The sequence below is a fragment of the Dunckerocampus dactyliophorus genome, chromosome 1 (genome assembly GCF_027744805.1).
Source record: "Dunckerocampus dactyliophorus isolate RoL2022-P2 chromosome 1, RoL_Ddac_1.1, whole genome shotgun sequence".
NCBI lineage: Eukaryota > Metazoa > Chordata > Actinopteri > Syngnathiformes > Syngnathidae > Dunckerocampus > Dunckerocampus dactyliophorus.
The window spans coordinates 5,896,916-5,914,935 of record NC_072819.1 but is presented as its reverse complement, the minus strand read 5'-3'; the positions used below and the strand labels follow the sequence as shown (position 1 = coordinate 5,914,935).

General features: G+C 36.3%; 1 protein-coding gene across 4 annotated transcripts in view; it reads left to right on the top strand.

Annotated features, from left to right (window-relative positions):
• src (v-src avian sarcoma (Schmidt-Ruppin A-2) viral oncogene homolog) overlaps positions 1-16,925 on the top strand; it is a 45,731-nt gene extending 28,806 nt beyond the window's left edge. For 2 of the 4 annotated variants that reach the window (XM_054767862.1, XM_054767853.1), the window contains 10 exons: positions 357-455; positions 669-695; positions 855-958; positions 3,377-3,526; positions 5,830-5,985; positions 6,091-6,270; positions 6,345-6,421; positions 10,229-10,382; positions 10,448-10,579; positions 12,180-16,925. In XM_054767862.1, coding sequence (XP_054623837.1) covers positions 357-455; positions 669-695; positions 855-958; positions 3,377-3,526; positions 5,830-5,985; positions 6,091-6,270; positions 6,345-6,421; positions 10,229-10,382; positions 10,448-10,579; positions 12,180-12,388 — 1,288 coding nt within the window. In that variant the 3' untranslated portion in view covers positions 12,389-16,925. The remainder of the gene's footprint in view (positions 1-356; positions 456-668; positions 696-854; positions 959-3,376; positions 3,527-5,829; positions 5,986-6,090; positions 6,271-6,344; positions 6,422-10,228; positions 10,383-10,447; positions 10,580-12,179) is intronic. The other 2 variants (XM_054767879.1, XM_054767871.1) reach the window with 1 other exon arrangement.
• The last annotated feature ends 1,095 nt before the right edge of the window (positions 16,926-18,020 follow it).

Sequence of the window (18,020 nt, the reverse complement as noted above, 5' to 3'; positions counted from 1 at the left end):
AAGATGCTATTTTAGGAAAAATAGGTTGGGGAAAAAATGATCATATTATGAGAATATTATAACAAGAAAAGTTATGAAGATTATTTAAGAAGGAAGTTGAACTATTTGGAAAATAAATTAAAACAACAGCAAAATTGTGAAGAAATGAGCAAGGAGTGAGCTAATAATATCTGCTGGTTGCTGGTGTTAAAATGAATTCACATTCAAATTCCTCATGCTTAAAAATGTATGTTCATGCCCATCTCTAGTCAAAATATGATTTTTGGGTTTGCATTGATCCTTTCAACATAATCCACGCCCCGCCCCCTGCTCCTGGTGGCGTTTTTTTCGAGTGACTGTGCGTGTTGTCGTTGCAGGGAGGGCGACTGGTGGCTGGCGCGCTCCCTGACCACCGGAGAGAGCGGATATATTCCCAGCAATTACGTGGCTCCGTCCGACTCCATCCAAGCGGAAGAGTAGGACATCTTTCTCTTTATGCATGTGTCTGTCTCGCATGCGCTTAAGTAAGTCGGGAACACGTCCACCTTTTTCTTTCACTTCTTGTAGGGGGCATGTGTCCCGATACTTTTGTCTCCTTTGCCTTTTTGTGCAATGTTAGTCTTGCGATGCTGAACTAATTCCTTCCGTCAACACCTCCTCGTCTCACCTTTTCCTTCCTTTTTCTGCAGTCATCTCAGACTGACTGCAGATTCCAGGTAAGATGCTGTTGTCATGGTGACGTGTGTGTGTGTGTGTGTGTGTGTGTGTTTTTGGGGTGGGGGGGTGGGGGTTGCGTGTCGTCATGAGCAACAACTTCCAGCAACTCCACCTTCACCTCCTCCTGCTTCTTCATGTGTCTTCTGTCTTCTATCGAGGTGGTACTTTGGCAAGATCACACGCCGTGACTCCGAGAGGCTGCTGCTCAATCTGGAGAACAGAAGAGGAACCTTCCTGGTGAGGGAGAGCGAGACCACCAAAGGTAAGGCAGCACAAACGCACAGTAGCTCACATTTCAGCAAGATTTTTGTTCTAGCTTGTCAGGAGACAGTACTATAGACAATAGAGTAGTCAGCGTACAGCTTGTTTAGCATTATATGAATGTATATGACAGCTGCATGAATTCCAGCATGTACTGTGACATGCGGAAAATCGTCTGCCTTGGTGTCACGGTCTTGGGATGCACGTGTGCTGCCGTCACCAGAAGAGCTACGGTTCTTTGAGGAGAGAAAAGGTCAATTCCAACATGTTTTGTAACATTCGGAACGTTGGCTCCCTTAGTAGTGGTGGCGTCACGGTCTGGGCTGCATGAGTCCTGCCGTCACCAGGGGCGCTGCTGCTCATTGACAGGAAAGATGAATTGCAACGAATATTATGACCTTTTAAAGATCGGCTGCCTTGATAGTGGTGGTTTCACGGTCTTGGGCTGCACGAGTGCTGCTGTCACTGCCATCACCAGGGTACCTGCGGTTCATTGAGGGGAAAAAAGGTCAATTCCAACATACAGTATTTTGTAACATTCTGAAAATTGGCTCCCTTGGTAATGGTGGTATCAAGGTCTTGGGCTGCACGAGTGCTGCCGTCACCAGAGGAGCTACAGTTCTTTGACGGGAGAAAAGGTCAATTTCAACATGTTATGTGACATTCTGAAAATCGTCTCCCTCGGTAATGGTGGCATCACGGTCTTCGGCTGCTTGAGTGCTGCCGTCACTGGAGCTGTGGCTCATTGACAGGAAAGATGAATTCCAACAAATATTATGACCTTCTAAAGATCAGCTCCCTTGATAGTAGTAATGTCACGGTCTTGGGCTGCACGAGTGCTGCCGTCACCAGGGGACCTGCTGTTCATTGAGGGGAAAAAAGGTCAATTCCATCATATTTTGTAACATTCTGAGGATTGCTCCCTTGGTAGTGGTGGCGTCACGGTCTTGGGCTGCACAAGTACTGCCGTCACGGAGGGAGCAGCGGGGAGTAAAGATGAATTCCAACATGTGCTGTGGCATTCTGAAGATTGCCTCTGTTAGTGGTGGTAGTGTCATGGTCTAGGGATGCACGAGTGCTGTCGTCACTAGGAGAGCTGCGGTTCATTGAGGGGAAAAAGATGAATTCCAATGTTGCGGCTCTTCAGAATGTCAAAGTGCATGTCGGGATTCAGGTTTCTCCCCAATAAACTGTAGCTCCCCCGGTGTCAGTGGCACTCGTGCACCTCAAGACCGTGACGTGACCACCGCTCAAGGGAGCGGCTCTTCCAATTGTGACAGTACTTGTTGGGATTTTTTTTTAAACATGTTTTCTTGGTTTGATGTAAATAAATGTATAAATAAGTTAAATAAATACACAAATGGAAGCATGAAAAAATATTTTTTAAAGATATTTAAATAAAAGTGTAAAAAACTAAAATAAATAAAAATAAAAATGACTTAAAAGTGTAAAAATATTTAAAAATAAATGAATTAAATAAAAGTAGAAAAAAATATTAAAAGTAAATACAAATTAAAATGACTCAAATAAAAGTGTAAAAAATAATTAAAGTAAATACAAATTAAAATGACTTCAATAAAAGTGTAAAAAATAAAATAAAAATGACATAAATAAAAATGGGTCGCGACTAAACAACCATTGAATGTGGGTCCCAGGTTGAGACCAGTTGAGAACCCCTGCTCTAAAGTGCATCCAATTTAAAGTCCTGTGGTCAAGATGTCAGTGTGCATTTCTGTGTGAAAGCAACGGATCCACCTGCATTCCGTGTTACGTCGCTCCAAACGTGTTCCAACAAGAAGAAAGCTGGTTGGTTCTAGCAGAACCACAGCGGTACTTTCTCGGCCTCACGAGGGAGTGCACTCGTGCAGATGGGAAACGATCGTTCGAGAGGCCTGCGGGACACACTTGGAGATGCTTCTGATAGGCCGCATTCCCCTTTTGGATCCAGCTGTTTATGGACGTGTGTGTGTGTCCTATTTGGGGACATTAGCTGCCTGAAATGAGAAACAGGGACAGTTCAGGGACTGTGTGAGAAGGAGCAGAGTGGCTGGGTAAGCCAAACAGAATTAGGTCAGCGTGGAGATGGGGCCTGTACAACCACGGCCGTATCGCCCACATCAAACATGAGAAGACAGGGAAGGCATCCCTGGGGCGGGCAAAGGGGTGGGGGTGAGGTTGCTGAGATCGCCCTCTGGTGTTGTCATCACCACATTGCCTGCCAAATGGAACACATTCATACTTTACAGGTGGTGATATAATTTAGAGCAAACTAATTAGTTTGTTATGCGCAGTATTGTACAAAAACCAAAACAAGGTATTTTTCTGTCAAGATAAACTACCCGCTGCAATCCATCATGAGCACATTTTGATGATTTTTGATGATAGTTTTGTTGCATTTCCTGTTTGTGTCTTTGTGCAGGCGCCTACTGCTTGTCAGTGCTGGACTACGACAACACCAAGGGCCTCAACGTGAAGCACTACAAGATCCGCAAGCTGGACAGCGGCGGCTTCTACATCACATCGCGCACGCAGTTCAGCACCCTGCAGCAGCTCGTCAATCACTACCGCAGTGAGTCGCTCGCACATTCAAAGAGATGGCACCGTTTGCTCCAAAAGACAGACAAGATTTCAATGATGTCCAGGGTCAAAGCAAGAACCCTATTGATTTTTAAACTTATCTAACCTCAAAATGGCTGTGAGAGCAACTTTTAAGCAACCACAGGAAATAATAAAATAAATGAGAGGGTTGCATCTGGGCCCGCTGTGGCAACGCCCTGATTGGACAAGATCAAAGACAACAACTGCATTGTACGCCAGGGGCGTCCAAAGTGCAGCCCGGGCGCCATTCGCGGTCCACGGCTGTTGGGGTTTTTTTTTGTATGCAGTGCATTCTAAAAATATAATTTAACAAGAAAATTAAAAGAAATTAACAAAAAAAAAATATACTGTATATATATATATATATATATATATATATACTCGTATTCTAACAAATAAAAAGTTTCAATTTTATGAAAGTAAACTCATAATATTATGAGGAAAAATAGTGTCAATAAAGTTGCAATATTAAAGAAAAAAGCTGTCATTTAAAAAAAAAATCGCAATTAGGGATTTCCCAATCCACATTTTTTGGCTTCCGATCCGATCCGATTTTTTATAGTCTTGCCGATCTGATCCGGTACCAATCCTTTTTTTTTTTTTTTTTCTAATAATAAGCTTTTACGATGCTACGAGAATAAACTCAGCATATTATGAAAATAAAGGTTATATTCACACTGCAGGTCAATTCAGATTTTATTTATTTTTTGCTAACATGTGACCTGTGTCTGATTTTTTTCATGTTGGTGTGAAAAGCACAATTCTGATTTTGTCAAATGCGACTCAGGCCTCATTCGTATGTGGCTATAAATCCGACATGTATGCAATGCTACTGCAATATATATCCGACCTATACGTCATTGAAAGGTGTATATTGCCGTGCTTACCGAGACTTGGATAAAGCTACTCGCCGATGTCGGCAAAAGCTCTTCATGTCATCCAAAACGTTGCAGCAAGTTCTCCACAAACTGCCATAGCCCAAATTCTTGCCCTCTTTCTTCTTAATCTGCTGCGCAGGATCATTTAGTTAAGAAAATATTGACTCCCGTTGCACAAAATCCTTGAAATTGCCACAGACGCACCGAGGAGAGAACACACAGTGCAGCAACCTTTACTTGCGTAAACACACGGAAACGCATGTGACGTTGTGCTTTTGCACACGCACGTCACTTCCCGGATGCTTTGCGTTCACATTGGCAACTAGCATTTTTTTGGTAATATGAACAATCACATAAAAAATTTGATTTTGACAAAAAAAAAATCCAAATTGGGAATCATACCCTGCAGTGTGAATGCAGCCGAAGTCATAATTCCAAGAGGAAGATTTACTGAAAGAAAATGTAAATAGTTGGAAAATTATTTTAAAAAACAGCGGAAATAAAAAAAAAAACATCTTTAAAAAAACAACAATAAAGTCAAAATATTATGAGAATTAGGTCATAATTAAAAGAAGAGAAGTTAAAAAAAATTGAAATTGTTGGAAAATTAAAAAAAAAAACTACAGCAGAAATGAAAAAAAATTATGTAATTTTAGAGAGAGAATAAAGTCAAAACATTTAGAGAAAAAAAGTCCAAAAAAGTCACAATTTTACAAGAATAAACTCGTAATAGTATGAGAAAAAAATCATGTCATTTTTAGTCGCATGAAGTTGAAATAGAAAAAAAGTTGCTTTTTTAATCTTATAATATTAAGAGAAACCAACAAAATTAAGTTGTCATTTTTGGAAAATTAGTTGACGGGAAGAGGTATGACGTTACGAGAATAAACTGATAATATTATGAGAATAAAGTCATAGTTACAAGAAGAAAATTACCAGAAGAAAGTTGAAACAGTCATAAAATTTAAAAAAAAAAAAAAAAAAAGCGGAAATGGGAAAAAAAAAGAGCTGTAATTTTCCGAGAAAGTCAAAATATTCAGTAAAAAAAAGTTGTATTCTAACGACAAATTCGCAATTTTACGAGAATAAATTTGTAATATTATGAGGAAAAATATTGTCATTTTCGTGGCATAGAGTTGAAATATTAAAGAAAAAAATGTGTTGTTTTTTAAAAGTTGTACTGTGAGAACAAACAAAACAAAATAATGTTGTAATTTTTGGAAAATTAGTTTGCGGAAAAAGGTACAATGTTACCACAATAAACTGAGAATATTATGAAAATAAAGTCACAATTGCCAGAAGAAAATTTACTAGAATAAAACTGAAAAAGTCCCTTGTGATGATCCCAGCTCGGTTGTTGCCATAATAACGTCCAGCCTGCGCCTTGTGTCTCCAGAGCACGCAGATGGACTGTGCCACAGTCTAACAGACATCTGTCCAGTGCTAAAGCCTCAGACTCAGGGCCTCGCCAAGGATGCCTGGGAGATCCCCAGAGAGTCTCTTCGTCTGGACCTCAAGCTTGGACAGGGATGCTTTGGCGAGGTTTGGATGGGTAAGCAGGGCCTCTACTCTTCCAAATGATAGATTGCCGGGAGGGAGGTGTTTCTACTGCTCTGGGCTGGCCCTAGTTCAGTTCCCTTATGGCCTCTTTTACCAGGAACATGGAACGGTACGACACGTGTGGCCATCAAGACCCTGAAACCCGGCACCATGTCCCCGGAGGCCTTCCTGCAGGAGGCCCAGGTCATGAAGAAGCTGAGGCACGAGAAGCTGGTGCAGCTTTACGCCGTGGTGTCCGAGGAGCCCATCTACATCGTCACAGAGTACATGGGGAAAGGTCAGCGCATGCAGAAAGCATGATGGTACAAACGTGATACCAACTTGTACTGCTGTTGTCTGTCCTGCTCACAGGTAGCTTACTGGACTTCCTGAAAGGTGACATGGGGAAGATGCTCCGCCTCCCACAGCTGGTGGACATGGCGTCACAGGTAAGCACAAAGAGTATCATTCAATTATTTTTATGTTTATTTGTATTATTATTATTATTATAGACCACCCGGCAGGGCCAATATATTTTTTCATTGAAATTCCTTTTAATATTTATTTTATTGTATTTATATCTATTATTATTATTTTTTTTTTTTATTTTATTTGGTGGCAGTAATTTAATAGAAATGCACACCTCAGATTTTTTTTTCAATTTTTTTTTGATATTTGTATTTATTTTATTTCTTGCTTCATGGCAGTATTTTCATAGTAATGTGTACATCTTTATTTTATTCATCTTTTCTATATTTATATTTGTACAAATATATAGTTTTGTATTTATTATTTTTATTTATTTATTGGGTTTGGTGGTAGGTGGCACTAAATTATTAGTAATGGTAACTTGACTATCATGTTATTTGTATTTTTTCTATATTTATACAGTATAGTATTTTTATTGTATTTTATTATACAGTATTTAGTATTTACTGTATTTCATTTTATGTGGTGGCAGATGGCATTCGTTTAATTGTAATTTCACCCTTCTTCTGTAATGTCGGGGGTGTCCAAAGTGCGGCCCGGGGACCATGTGCGGCACCCAGCTGTTTTTTATTGACCCGCAGCACATTCTAAAACGATATATTTTTTAACAAGAAAACTTTTTTTTTTTTTTACAAACAGCATCAAAAATTGAAAAATCAGTTTACAGGAATAAAGTCAAAATATTAAGAGAAAAAAAGTGTCATCATTTTATGAGAATAATGTCATATTATCAGGAACAATGACATCACTTTGGTAGCATAAGTTAAAATATTAAATTAAAAAAAAAAAGGTTATTATTTCAAAGTCGTAATAACAACACAATAAATAGAATTCTCATTTTTGGAAAGTTAGGTTGCAGCAAAAGTTATATTGTTACGAGAATAAATTCTAAATATTATGGGAATATAGTCATAATTACGAGAAGAAAATTTCCAAGAAGAAATAGGAAAGTAAGAAATAGTTGGGGAAAAAAACAACAGACAGCTGTCATTTTATGAGAATAAAGTCAAAATATTAAGAGAACATTTTTTGTTTGTTTTTTTAGAAGTTGTAGTATTATGAGAAACAAAAAAAGAAATAAAGTTGTCATTTTTAGAAAATTAGGTTGGGGAAGAAGTTATACTATTATGGGAATAAAGTCAATATATTCGGAGAATAAAGTCATAATATTACGAAAAGAAAATTCACAAAAATTACTTTAATGGGAAAGTTGACATTTTGGGAAACTAAAATCAATGATTAACGTGCGTGCTTCCTGTTTCACCCTCGGCCCACACCATAGTTTGAGGAAATGCAGGGGTGGATGTGGAACCACAAGCGGGAACAAATAATGAGCAGAAATGGAGAAAGAAAAGGGTATTTTGATTGGTAAATTTTGATTCAAAGCCCTGGCTGATGGACAAGACCAAAGTTATTAGTTATTAGTTAGAAGGGCAAAAGCTCGCTCGATCTTGATTTTCAGTATGAGTACAGATCGTGAAAGCGGGGCCTCACGATCCTTCTGACTTTTTGGGTTTCAAGCACGAGGTGTCAGAAAAGTTACCACAGGGATAACTGGCTTGTGGCGGCTAAGCGTTCATAGCGGCGCTGCTTTTTGATCCTTCGATGTCGGCTCTTCTTTTCATTGTGAAGCAGAATTTTATCCGAATTTATTTTAAAAGTTATCACGGACTACTTCGACTTGCCAGAGAGAAGCGTGAAGTTACTGGAGCACTGCCGGTATTTTTTATTGTCATTTATACAGCGGTACCTTGGCATATGAGTGTTTTTTAAATGCGAGCCGCCTCCCGAGTGATTTTTTTGCTTTGAACTGCGAGCTAAAATTTAGGTTATAAGATGCTATTTATTGGCAAGCATAGCCAAGGACAGCTATTTGGGGGCTTGTGTCAATGTGACTATGACTGAAGACGAGAATGGGTGTAAATAGCATTAGCGGCGCGAGCATAAGCTAGCATTAGCAGCGCATTAGCTAGTCATCGACACATCAGTAAAACATACGTACATAGCGTATGTATGATAGCGATCTAATTTATGTTATTTATTATGTATTGCGTAAAACAAAGACAGGAACATCAAATTTGAAGCACGAAATGAATACAGAGCACCATCCACCTGTACGAGCCTGGATTTTGTTTTTCAGAGAGTTTGTGTACCGAGCAAATGTACACATTAGCAATCAATAAGGTCAAAGAGATTTACATCCCTACTTATTATACATAAAAAGTTATTTCTATCTGTGATTAATCATGAGTTAACTGTGGAAAAAATGTGGTTAATCCCAATTAAATATTTTAATCGATTGACAGCCCTAAAAAAAAGTACATATTCGTTTCCTAGAATTATTTATATGGAAGCCAGTTTCCACCACTCAAAGAAAAAAATCTCCAGATGATAAGTCATAATTAGGAAATAAAAAGTCAAATTTATGAGATAAAAACTCATAATTATGAGATAGGAAAGTCATAATTATGAGATAAAACGTCACTATTATGAGATAAGAAAGTCATAATTCTGAGATTAGAAAGTCATAATTATGAGATAAAAAGTCAAAATTATGAGATAAGTAAGTCATAATTATGATATAAAAAGTAAAAATTATGAGATAAAAATAGCAAATTATGAAATAAGAAAGTCATAATTGTGAGATAAAAAGTCAAAATTATGAGATAAGTAAGTCATACTTATAATATAAAAAGTAAAAATTATGAGATAAAAATAGCAAATTATGAAATAAGAAAGTCATAATTGTGAGATAAAAAGTCAAAATTATGAGATAAGTAAGTCATACTTATAATATAAAAAGTAAAAATTATGAGATAAAAATAGCAAATTATGAAATAAGAAAGTCATAATTATGAGATAAAAAGTGGAAATTGTGAGATAAAAAGTCAAAATTATGAGATAAAAAGTCAACATTATGAGATAAAAAATTATGATATAAATGTCAGAATTATGAGATAAAGAGTTGAATTTATGAGATAAAAAGTCAATATTATGAGATCATAAAAGTTATGAGATAAAAAGTCAAAATTATGAGATAAAAAGTCAACATTATGAGATCATAAAAGTTATGAGATAAAAAGTCCAAATTATTAGATAAAAAGTCCAAATTATGAGATAATAAATCCAAATTCTAAGATTAAAAAGTCATAGTCATGAGATAAAAAGTCAAAATTATGAGATAAAGTCATAATTATGAGGTTAAAAAATTGAAATGATGGATGCAAACTGTGCATGTGCCGAGTGCCATGTGACTAAGGCTCCAATGAAGAAGGCGGCACATGTGCGGTTTGTGGCTCATCATTTTGACTTTTTGACCTCATAATTACGACTTTTCATCTTCTAATTTCACTTTTTATCTCAGAATTTGGACTTTTTAATCTCATAATTACGACTTACTTTTTAGCTTACAGTTATGATTTACCATTGGGATATTTTTTCTTTCAGTGGGCGAAACGGGGTTCCTTATATATCCTGCTTTACAAAATATCGAAGTGGCATAGTTGCACCCTTTCATTTTTCACTGTGCGGCTCTTGCTGGAAAAAGCTTGGACACCCCTGTTCTATATGTATTTAATTTTATATATTACAATATCTTTTTTTATTTGATTTGGTGGCCAGGAGCATCAGTTTATGAGTAAAAGTAGTTTTATTCATTTAGTTTTTTTTATTGGACTGGAGCTGTGAGTGATGTCATGGGAACTTGCACTTGGGGGGCGGAGCTAGGGGTAATGTATGAAAGTGGCGCATCACGTGATGTTCCCCAGATCGCTTCGGGCATGGCGTACGTGGAGCGGATGAACTACGTGCACAGAGACCTGCGGGCTGCCAACATCCTGGTCGGGGAGAACCTGGTGTGTAAGGTGGCTGATTTTGGCCTGGCTCGCCTCATCGAGGACAACGAATACACGGCCAGGCAAGGTAGGCTCGGTCCACCCGCGCTGTCGATTCCATCTTCCATCACTGACGCTAATGGCTGCCACCAGGAGCAAAGTTCCCCATCAAGTGGACGGCTCCTGAGGCGGCTCACTTTGGACGCTTCACCATCAAATCTGACGTCTGGTCATTCGGGATCCTGCTGACCGAGCTGGCCACCAAAGGACGAGTTCCCTATCCAGGCAAGACACGCAACAATCATTTCATTCTTCTGCTTCTGCTTACAACAGGGGCGTGCAAACAAGGCGTCCCAACAAGGGCCACAGTGAAAAATGAAAGGATGCAACTTTGCCACTTTCATATTTTCTAAAGACTGCATCTCTAAAAAACTATATAATATATTATTTTTCCCCATTTTTCCTCTACGAAATAGAATTGTCATTTTTGGAGACATTTTAGTAACATAGTGTTGAAATATGAAACAAGAAAAACTTATAATAATCTTATGATACATTTTTTGTTTCATATTTCAACTTTGTACTAAAATGACATCATTTTTTCTCATAATATTACGAGTTTTAAAAAAAACTTATTTTATGTCATTTTTTTAATTGATAAGTCAGAATATTAGGAGAAAAAAATATATTACATCATAATATAATTTGTAAATTTTTTCATTTTCATTTTTTTATTTATTTATTAGTCAGAATATTATGAAAAACAAAACTAATTAAAGTTGTCATTTTTGGAGACATTTTAGTAACATAGAGTTGAAATATGAAACAAAAAACTGTCAAGAAACTGAAAATAAAAATAAAGATGATTTTTTTTGTTTCATGTTTCAACTTTATGCTACAAAAATGATTATTTCTCATAAAATTACCAGCCTATTCTCGTAAAATTGCAACTGTTTTTCTCATTAGAATACAACATTTTCTCTTAATATTTGGACCATTCTGGTAACATTATCACTTTTTCTGCAAACTAATTTTCCAAAGATGACAACTTTATTTATTTTTTTCATAAAAAACAAAAGAATATTTTAATGTTAGTTGTAGAATATATGTAATTATATTTTTAGATAATATTTTTACAAAAATAATGCCTGTTTTTTTGTCATGTCCACTTATGCTGCTAAAATGACATTATTTTTCCTCATAATATTACGAGTTTGCTGTGGTGAGACCAGCGATGTTTGTTCTAGAGACAGTGTCAATGAGGAAAAGACAGGAGACAGAGCTGGAGGTAGCAGAGTTGAAGATGCTGAGGTTCTCTCTGGGAGTGACCAGGAAGGGTAGGATCAGGAATGAGTACATCAGAGGGACATGTCCAGAGGAGAGATAGGGAATATATAGGTAGAACTGCCAGGTAGGAGGCCTAGAGAGGAGGTTTATGGATGTAGTGAAAGAGGACATGAAGGTAGTTGTTGTGAGAGAAGAGGATGCAGAAGACAGGGTTAGATGGAGGCAATTGATTCGCTGTGGCGACCCCTGAAGGGAAAAGCCCAAAGGAAAAGAAGAAGATAATATTACGAGTTTATTCTCGTAAAATGACGACTTTTTTAGTTAAATGACGACTTATTCTCTTAATATTTTGACTTTATTTTTGTAAAATGACTGCTCATTTTTCCGTTTTTGCTGCTGCTGTTTCCTTGTTAAATTATATTTTTAGAATGTGCGGAGGGCCAATAAAAAAAACATCTGCAGGCGGCCACAAATGGCCCCAGGGGCCGCACTTTGGACACCCCTGCTTTTTAAACACATATTACTGTTTAAAAAGTCACCTGAGGGCACCTTTTAAAAAGCGGTGAGTTGTAAGATTGAAGTTGCTTGTGTGTCCCAGGTATGGTGAATCGTGAGGTTCTGGACCAGGTGGAGCGTGGCTATAGGATGCCGTGCCCGGCAGAGTGCCCGGAGTCTTTGCACGAGCTGATGCTGACCTGCTGGAGGAAAGAACCGGAGGAGAGGCCCACCTTCGAGTACCTGCAGGGCTTCCTGGAGGACTACTTCACCTCCACCGAGCCGCAGTACCAGCCGGGGGAAAACCTGTGAGGCCGGCGTGTCTCCGTCCGTTGGAGAGCACAAGGTTTTTGGGTTGAGTGTGGCGCCCTCCTGTGGGCACTTGTGAGACGACACACAGGATTGCTGAAAGGTGTTTTTGCCCTCGGGAACCTTCCACTGGTACAGCGCAAGATCCAATCATCATCACACCACAATCAGCAGGGTTTGCTGACTTTAAGCATTTTAAAGAAGGGGTGTCCAAAGTGCAGCCCGTTTGCCACCTGTGGCATGTTCTAAAAATATCATTTAAAACGATAACTTAAAAAACAACAGCAAAAATGTGAAAATCAGCAGTAATTTTACAAGAATAAAGTCAAAATATTAAGAGTAAAAACGAGTCGTAAGTTTAAGAGAATAATGTAACATTATGAGGAAAAATAATCTCATTTTAGTAGCATAAAGTAGGAATATTGAAGAAAATGACATTTTTTAAAGGTGTAATATTATGTAAAACAAAAAAATATGAAGTTGTAATTATTGGAAAATTAGGTTGCGAAAAAAGTTACGAGAATGTTACGAGAATAAAGTCATAATATTACAAGAAGAAAATTTACAATGGTTATTGCAGAAGAAAATTTTAATATTTTGTAGAAAAAAAACATTGGAATGAAGGCATAATTACTAATAATTATTAATAATTAAATTTTTTAAATGACAAAAAGAAATTAACAATTTTATGAGAATAAACTGGTAATATTATGGGGAAAAATAATGTTATTTTAGTGGCATACCATTGAAATATTAAAGGAAAAAAATGTTATTTGTTAAAATCATAAAATTATGAGAAACAAAACAATAAAGTTGTCATTTTTCGATAATTAGCTTGGTGGAAAAGTTAAAATATTATGACAAAGTCTTAATATTATGAGAAGAAAATGTACAAGAAGAAAGTTGAAACAGTTGGAAAAAAAACAACAGAAATATAAAAAAAAAAGCTCAAATTTTATGAGAATAAAGTTAAAATATTCAGAGAAAAAAGGTGGCAATTTTACGACAATAATCTAGTAATATATAATAAAAAAATATAATTTTTAATGGAAAATTAGCTCGGGGAAAAAGTTGTAATATTATGGAAATAAAGTTTACATATTATGGGAATAAAGTCCTAATATGACAAGGACATTTACAATAAGAAAGTTAAAAAAAAAAAAAACAGCATAAATGGGAAAAAAGTTTCAATTTATTTAATTTTTTTTACATTATTTAGGAAAAATAATGTAATTTTAGTAGCAGAGAGTTGAAATATTAAAGACAAAATATGTTAATATTGTGAGAAGCAAACAAAACCCACCAAAGTTGTCATTTTTGGAAAATTATATTGCGGAAAAAGTTATAATATTACGAGAATAAAGTCAAAATATTATGGGAATAATGACATTATTAATAAAAACAACAGCAGTAATTTAAAAAAAAAACAAACCCTGTTTTCATTTTATGAGAATAAAGTTCATATTAAGAGAAACATGCGGGCACCCCTGCTTTAAATCATTTCAGTCCAAACCAGGCCAATCTCCCAATTTGTGTATTTTTACACCCTTTTTTTTTTTTTTTTTTTTACATTTGATGTGCATTTTTCAGCACAACAATACACTGGAATTATTAATGATAAACATGACGCATGTTATGCCTCACCGTAGCCTGTAGGGGGCAGTGCAGGAAACCCTCCAAAAAAATAGCAAATAATCCAACGTCTTGAAAGAAATGCAATTGTAAATATACTGAATGTTCATATTTTGTATATACAGTATATCATCTTTATAATTTATTTCTTTAAAAAAATTGCTACGATATTCTCGTAACACTGAGACGTTACGACTTTTTGCGTCACGTTGCAAGTTTATATTCCTAACATACAACGTATTTTTTCTAACATTAACTATTTTCTCCTAACGTGGCACACTGAAAAGTGAAAACATTATTTTAAAAATGACGAAAAGGAAAGTGACGGAAAATTCAACTTCAATACGGCAGGGCAAAAATTGTAATGTTTTGCCAAAATGAGGTAAATGTGAAGAAAAAACTTGTGTTGTCACGAGAATAAGGTCGTAATGTTATGCTGATAAAGTTAGGAAAATCAAGCCCAATTAAAAAAGTGTTGATGTTGTGAAAACGAAAAGTTAAATGTTAGTACGCCGGGAAGAAAAATATACAATTGTGATGTTATTCTCGTAACACTAAAACAGATTTCTCGGACAGTTACGACATTTTGCGTAACGTTGCAAGTTTATATTCTTAACATTGCGACGTTATCGTGAACAATACCATATATTTTTTGTAACACCGAGGCTTTTTTCTTGTGATTTGACAAGTTCAGTCCACGCTGAAAAGTCAAAACGTCGTTAAATTACCAGAAAGAAGCTGTTGGGAGAATAAAGGCTAAAAGTGACATTACTCACATAACACTAAAACTGATTTCTCAGAACATTACGAATTTTTGCGTAACATTGCGACGTTCACGTAACAGCACCACATATTTTTCATAACACCAAGACGTTTTTCTTGTGGCATGGCAAGTTTATTCCACGCTGAAAAGCAAAAACGTTGTTAAATTACCAGGAAGAAACTGTTGGAAGAATAAAGACGAAAACAGCAGGTAAAAATTGTAACATTGCAACTATTCTTGTAACTCGAAGACAGATTTTTCAGAACGTTACGACTTTTTGTGTCACGTTGCAAGTTTATATGTGCAACATTTCGACGTTCTCGTAACAACACCACATATTTTTCGTGACACCAAGACGTTTATATTCGAAAAAAAATCCAACTTATTTTTCATAACATTAACTTTTTTCTCGTAACGACAGGAACAAAATCGTAATGTTTTGCCAAAATTAGGTAAATATCAAGAAAAAACGTATATTGTCAAGAGAATAAGATCGTAATGTTATGTCAATAAAGTTACGAAGATTAAGTCATGGTAGAAAAAGTCGTAATGTGACGACAAAAAGTTAACTTGAAGTTAACAAAAAATTGTAAGATTGCGTTGTTGTTCTTTTAGCACTACAACTGATTTCTCGGAACATTATGACTTTTTGCATCAAGTTGCATGTTTATATTTGTAACATTGCAAAGTTCTCGTAACCGTACTACATATTTTTTGTAACACGAGACGTTTTTCTCGTGAAGTGGCAAGTTTATTCCACACTGAAAAGTTGAAAGGTCGTTAAATTAAGAGAAAGAAACTGTTGGAAGAATAAAGGCGAAAAGTTACGTTGTTCTCGTAACATTAAAACCTATTTCTTGGAACGTTATGACCTTTTGCGTCACGTTGCCAGTTTATACGTAATGTTACAAAAAGTCGTAATGTTGTGACGATGAAAATTTAACTTAATACAACGGGAAAAAATTGTAAAATTGCGACGTTATTCTTGTAACACTACAACTGATTTCTCGGAACGTTACGACTTTTTGCGTAACGTTGCAAGTTTATATTCATAACAGTGCCATGTTCTTGTAACATTACGACATATTTTTTGTAACACCAAGACTTTTTTTTTCACAACGTGGCAAGTTTATTCCACGCTGAAAGGTAAACACGTCGTTAAATTACCAGGAAGAAAATGTTGGAAGAATAAAGGACAAAAGTTAGGTTATTCTCGGAACACTAAAACTGATTTGTAAGTGTATATTCGTAACATTGCAACGTTGTTGTAACAATACCACATATGTTTTGTAACACCGAGACTTTTTTTTCCGTGACATGGCAAGGTTATTCCGTGCTGAAAAGTTGAAAGGTCGTTACATTACGATGAAGAAATAAAGGCGAAAAGTTACATCATTCTCGTAACACTAAAACTGATTTCTCGGCGCGTTACGATTTTTTGTGTCATGTTGCAAGTCTATTTTTGTAACATATTTGTAACAATACAAGGTATTTTTCACAACTTTTTTCTCGTGACATGGCAAGTTTATTCCCGTAACAAAAAATATATAATTTCGCAAAACATTACGACCTATTTTTCGCGGAACTTTGCTGTTATTTTTCCGTTTCACTGTGCGCTCATCCATCGTCATACATAATCAACATGAAACCTTTCCGGTACTTTTTTTTTTTAAATCGTGATTTATTTACTTTGGAAAGACTTGGCATTGCATGTATGATGATTATTTTTTTGCATGTTGTTCTGTGAGGTTTTTGATTGGCGGTTGTTATTTTGGCCTACGTGTTTACACGGCGGTGATGCTCAGTCATCAGCAATGTCAGTTGTTGGTCACCATAGCAACAGGAAGCTAAGCTCAGGTTGGCCTGAGGTGCATGGAGCTGTTTTATGATGTTTTAGAAAAAAACATGCACAAAAAGGACCATAATGCAAATATGCAAGATAGGAACTTTTCCTGTGGGGCTTTTCTTCCTACTATGCACAAATATATATTTTTTTCTTGTATTTTTAAAAGTGGTGATATTGCAGCGGTACTTTTCTACGGTATTCAGGAGGAATGTTGAGATTATTAAAATTTTTTCATAAATCCTCATCAAAATATTGTCCAAATTTTTAAAATGTTGGAATAAAAATTTGTACACGACCCATTTTGTTGTCTGACTGAATGACTGCATTGCCTTCGCTATACTAACATAAATACAAGCAAATGATTGTATTTATTTTTCTTATACAGATTATAATCCTTCTAGGGGAAATTCACCTTTTTAAAAAAAATGAAAGAAAATGTTATAATCATTACTTGACAAAAATATTTTTGCTTGCATATTATATGTATTTTTGTATAATTTTTCTTTTATATTTTATTATATAAATATATAGTGTATATACAGTCAAACCTGTGTTAGCGGCCACCTTTATAGAACGGCCACCTGCCTATAGCAGCCACTGAAAAATCCCCCCCAGCAAATTTACATGTTATAGACCCTGTGTATAGCAGTCACCTGTCCAACGCGGCCAGCGGCCACCCATTTTGTCTCCCTTGGTCAATATCTGCCTGCATATAGCAGCCAAATTACCAACTCAAGTAGAAGCTTCATGCACGAAAAAGTTTTGTTTTTCAATCAATGAAGGCGTCGTGTGTAGACTTTAATTACTGAGTCCTAGCTCAGTTACAATCATTCACAAGATCCACACAAACTGTCAGTTGTTCCACATAAAAAAGCCGTCTTCTTTTGAGCTTGCTATTTCCTGGTCAAACATGTAACTTTAAGCGCATTTGCACCAAAACATTACCGCAAAGTAGGCTGGGAACAGGACGTGCTCCCAGCGACGCTACAATAGAAAAAAAACATATGCTAGCATGCATGCGGGAGCAAAACTGAGTTCGGTTGTACTTAACTGAAGTATTTTAGCAGTTATCAGTTATTAAGCCTCTAGCTTCCTTTTAGTAAGTAAAAACCTTGGCTATGATTGCACTACATTGTCATGTAGACCTACAAAGTACACTTGGAAGAACAAGAGGTAAATAAATGTATTGCAACTGATGTGAAACTGATGAGGGGTAGGATTAAATAAGCTTTGCTTCTTCCTACTCCTTTTTGGACATGCAAAATTGTGAATTGTACTATGTGATGTGCTACTGTTTGACTCATGCATGTTCAGGATTAAAACCATGAACCATGATAATAACAAGCCTAGTAGTGCTGTACAACTTTTATCAGCAGTCCGCAGTGCCATCTACT